Source organism: Trachymyrmex septentrionalis, unplaced genomic scaffold (genome assembly GCF_001594115.1).
Source record: "Trachymyrmex septentrionalis isolate Tsep2-gDNA-1 unplaced genomic scaffold, Tsep1.0 scaffold74, whole genome shotgun sequence".
Lineage (NCBI taxonomy): Eukaryota > Metazoa > Arthropoda > Insecta > Hymenoptera > Formicidae > Trachymyrmex > Trachymyrmex septentrionalis.
In genome coordinates this window covers 432400-437999 of record NW_017305927.1, presented here as the reverse complement: position 1 = coordinate 437999, position 5600 = coordinate 432400, and the positions used below count along the sequence as shown (strand labels likewise).

Genomic DNA, 5600 nt, shown 5'->3' with positions numbered 1-5600 from the left:
ACATCTAACTTTGCAGTTACATCTGTTTTCTTTACAATTATTGCATTGTAACAATACTTTTTCGGCAAAAGGTTTCAATATAGATGCAACGCTTTTCGCTGCTGTAAGTAATGAAATTATTTAGTTTAATTAATAATCCATATTGTTTATACATTTTATTATTGTTTTCAGTTTATGGGTAGTATCACAACATATATGTTGATATTGGTACAATTCTTGATTACGTCACATTCTTGTGACAGAAAGTCAATATTATATAACTAATCTAGTTGTATAAAAGAGATAATCAAAGAATAGAATATGATTTATTTGTATAATTCCTTATAGAAACAAATGTTATATTAATGGAATTTCGAAAATTTTTATTTCTATCTTTCACATTATGATATTATATTATGTCATATTTAGAAGAAAGAAAATTTACTTAATTTTTTTGATACAGTCCTCCAATATATATACTGATATCTTTGCAAGATTAAATTGAATACCTTGTGAATTTTGTCAATCTATCTTTAGTTTAGATTACACCAACAACTGTATCAGTTTTTAACACAAATTCAGATTTATACGATTAAGTGAAATAAAAATGTGCACTATACCAAATTAAGAATAATTAATCGTTAATAAAACTCACAGGTTTACAAAAAAGTACCATATGCTGGGGTGAAGATCCAGCTATTCTTATGAATTTTGAATCGCTGAATACCAATCTGACATCAAAATAGAACCATCCAGTAAATTTTCAATCTAAATCGAAAAAATGAATTTTTTTCATATTTGACCCATTTCTTCACTCTATCAAATTCGTATTCAGCAACTCAAAGTACATAATAGCTGGATCTCCATCCCAGCACAGGGTACTTTTTTTTGTGGGCTTATATAGTCGTTAATGTGGCAACTATTTTCGGTATTCTACAAACATCACTTCTGATTTCTTTAAACAGAATATAAAAGTATTATATAAAGAACAGAATAACATATTTCAAATTTATACTAATTATAAAAGATGAACAAAAATGGAGCGATGGATTACATAATTGTTGTTACTCGATTTTGTAATCCATATTTAAAGTAAGAAATTATAGAGTCATATGTACGCAGCGAAAGATAAAGAAAATTGTAAATAAACGGAAATTATAAGAAAAAAAGAATGCTTTACAAAAAAATGACACAGTCCTTTTCATTATGCACTTATATAAGATCTAAAGGATTTTTAAGGTTTTTGTTCACTTACCATTATTTTAGATTATGATGTCAGAGAAAACAATGCAATTCTTGTAAAAAGAATTATATATGAATAAAAATAATTTTTAATAAAATAACATTTGCAATTAATTGACTTACAAAATATACCAAAAACTTTCGGAGAGAAATTAAATTATACTTATTTTTATATACTATTAATTTGAGAGCTTATATATCATAGCTATAATCCTATCTCATTTCGTCTTTCGTTATGCATAATTAGTTTCCACATGATTATTTGTTAATTAACAAAACAAAAGAAGAATTTTCGATATATTTTGCTAGTTGGTTTTATCAATTATAAGCTTCATTAAAACATATTTCCATATAAATATATTTGCAAAAATTTTTTATCGTTGCGCTAACGTCACAATCTGAATAATAATGGTGAAAGAATAAAAGCAATAAATTAAACATAAAGATTTTTTTTAACAGAGAGAAAAATTCTAATAAATTCTAATAATGTTAATTTTAATCTTAAAAAAATACCTTCTTATTTATCTACAAATTGTTTGATAAAAATTACCTACAACTTTTACATATTTATTGTGTTGTATTTCTTTATGATCATTTATCAAAATAATAAAATATATGCATTTCTGAAAAGTATGAAATCATATATAATCATATAAATAAATAATTTATTTTTATTTTACTTAACTTATCTCTCCGTTTTTACAAATCTCATCCTTCTCTCTCTCTCTCTCTCTCTCTCTCTCTCTCTCTCTCTTTCATTCAAAGATAATATAATTATATCTAAATTGGATTAAATATTTAACTTGTAAGAACAGATCACATACAACATATTGCCCATATTGTTAGCAAATTGAGTTTTATATATTAATGTAATAATTCGATTAAGTTTTTCAATGACGTAATGTAATCAGTCCATCATTATAATAATATCATTTGCTTCTGAGAAAATACTACTTTATTTTATTGACCTTCAACAGGAGGACAACTTTGAAATTAATCTTTGTCCATAAATTATATTACGTATCTGTTAAGTTTATCAAAACTAAAGGAATATAGTAATTTATTTTAATCTAAATAATTACGTTAATTCTAATAAGCTTGCTATTATATTACTATACTCAATTTATTATAGTGCATTACATTATCTTCTGTGTGTGTCTGTATTTTGCACTATATTAGTGTTTCTCAAAATACACGCAGCACAATTCAATAGTACATATTTTAGTGTGTACAATATTAGATATATAATAATTAATAAAATTTAGTTTATTGTATTTTAATACATTTATGAAAACATTTTGTAATTACATTTATTTCCAAATTAAGAAAAATAAATATTACTGAGATTGAATTAAATGTTCTAAATATTTCCTTATTATAACTTACATATATACAAGTGCGTGTGTATTTAAAATTAAGAACGTTATTTAAATCTCAAAGTTGTGGTAAAAGAAGATGTTTATTAAACATTTTCCTGCACAATAAAAATGTACCGAATCAGGAAATTATAATTAACTATAATTTTTAAGAATCTCTAATCTGATTAAATTCTAGTTGATACTTTCTATTCTGAGAAATTTAATGTGTAGGTAGCACCTTACAGAAATTACATATTATTACATTAAGAACTATATTTCAAAGATAACAGATCGAAGAGCGCCATGGATACTTAACGACTAACATACAATAGAATAATGTCTCACTCGTCGTTGAAGTAACTGCACGCAGTATTAAATTAGAACTTGCCAAGTATAGATAAAAAAGTAGATAAAAAAGTTATTTATACATCACATGTGCGTTCCTATAAGATTCTTAATTTAATACAGTTTATTTCAATTAATATATTTGTGAAAAGTAAAAAACAAAAACTAAAAAAAAAAAGAATCTTGCAATTAAGCTGTCATTGATAATCACAGTTGATAAATGTGATAAATAATCTTTAAGTTATTTATATGTATAATACAGATTATTATTTATTTAACATAGCATTTCAATAACCATATTCTAGTACGTTCTTTAAATTTCAGAAACGAGACGAAAATAAAATGCGACAAAAATGGTGCCTATTTCACGCTACGGATTTTCAAACTTTGATGTATCCTTGCTTCACATTTTGTCGTATCCTTGGATTATTTCCATACAAGATTAACAATTCGATTTTCAAGCTTTCAAAACCACATTATATATTATCAAGTATAATTACTAGCGTTTTATGTGTTTTAAATATGATGCTCACTAAATCCTTAATTTCTACCGAAATCAACTTTGAGAGTATAATTACGATTATTATGACTTGCTGCTATTGTATATTAATCGGTTCTTTTGCAATCGTCACACTTGTCTTGAATAATCCACGAATGCATTTGCTCCAGACCATAATGGAGATTTCTTCAAAATTACCTCCGGAGTCATACCAGAAATTATCCAGATTAATCCACACCAAGGACATCTTTGGTTCTATCTATATTATCGGCCTAATTTCTACATATCTGTACAAGAATCGCTCGGATATCTTCACCGTAATACTTTCAATATATGCAAATCTGTTGATATTTCAGATGGATATGCTGTATGTAAACTGTGTTTGTGTATTAAAAGTCTGTTTCAAAGAAATTGATAACAATCTACGACACATACAAAAATTTATAGTAAACAGTGAACAATATGTTCTCACATCTTATTATGAGCCCAGGAATTCATCCTTGATAATTAAGCTTAAGGCTTTAAAGAAGCAACATATGATGACTAGCAATACAGTACAGATACTGAATACTATTTTCAGTGGACAAGTTCTTATTACGATACTCATAGCTCTTATTGAAATTAATCTTGACATATATTGTCATGCAGTAGAGTGGCATGATGGATTAGTTATTAATTTGAATAGACAATTTAGTGATTTATTCTTACTAGGCATAATTTATTACATTGCAAAAACGGCGTTAATTTTTTGGACTTGCGAAACTACAAAGAATCAGGCTCAAGAAATCCGTACAACGATTCACGACGTACTTAACAGCACCAGAGATAAACCAATCAAAGATGAGGTAGTAAAAATTTAATTTAGTTTGTATACTGTTCTTATAACACGTATGCTAATACGGTTTTTTACGCTAAATTTATTTGAATATAATTTTGTTTTTTATTCCTACTTAACGATTTTGTGTTCTAATATTACAGTTGCAGTTGTTTTCCTTGCAACTATTGCATTACAAAAATATATTTTCCGCCAAAGGTTTCAATGTGGATGCAACATTTCTCGTTACAGTGAGTTGTCAATCGTTAATTTTGATTAATAAAATGTATCTTGTTTATTTTTTTCATTTGATTTTTTGTAGATAGTGGGTACAATTACCACATACATGTTAATTACGCTACAATTCTTGATCATGTCACATTCTTGCGATACAAAACCTGTAACAAACATGAGCAATATAATTTCATAAAAGAAAATAATTATATAAAAAGAAAAATTTATTTTTCTTATGCTGGTAAATGATTATTTGTATGCATGATACATATAAATATGTACGTGTATAAAATTTTAGTTAATGTATATATTATAATTACATACGAGTATATACTTTACCCAGACAACAAAAAGTATCTTAAACCGAGTCATAAAATATTTTTTGCGTCTAAAAGACAATTTAAAGATTCTCTTAGTCTTATGTTATTATTTGAGATTTTGTGTTGGGTATATATACTCATATATATACATATAGGTCCCCCCCCCACACATACACATACACACACACACACGCGCGCGCCCGCCCACACGCACATACACACACTAAATATTAATAATGAACATTAAAAATAAAGAGAGAATATTAAAATTAAATATTTTAATTAAACTTTGAATATTTTACATATTTAAATTTAAAAATTTAAGACAAAATAAAAATTTAAAAACAACTCCTTCCTAAGTAGCAAGCATAGTACACGTCATTTTAAATATTAGGCGTGTTCGTACTAAATGTCAACCAAAAGTTGATATGGAAAATGGAAGTCATTTTCATGATGTTTTACTAAAGACATTATTTCGTGTTATAACATATCTATTATATTTCAATTCTGTGTTGTGATGCGTAATTTTATATTGATATTCAAATTTATAACTAAATTTTGTTCTTTAAATAGTTGTTTGTTTTTCATATTTATTATTTTACTGCCTGTATTTATAATTTTTCTTAAATACAATAAAAAATATTTTCAGTTTGGAAAGGATGTAGCACTTATGTTTTTTTTTAATATATTTAGCATTTAAGGACTAAACAATTGTAAATAAGGCTTTTTCAAACGAATCGTTGTATGCAATCGTGATTCTATGAGTAGCTAAGAATCATTATTATAATGTTGATGTTACGGCGTGTACC

The 5600-nt window shown here is 26.1% G+C and overlaps 1 protein-coding gene across 1 annotated transcript in view; it reads left to right on the top strand.

Moving 5' to 3' along the window:
• The window catches only part of LOC108753951 (putative gustatory receptor 28b), a 1249-nt gene extending 985 nt beyond the window's left edge, over positions 1-264 (top strand). Inside the window, exons 3-4 of the mRNA XM_018495946.1 lie at positions 17-103; positions 172-264. Of these exons, the coding sequence (XP_018351448.1) occupies positions 17-103; positions 172-264 (180 nt within the window). The remainder of the gene's footprint in view (positions 1-16; positions 104-171) is intronic.
• The last annotated feature ends 5336 nt before the right edge of the window (positions 265-5600 follow it).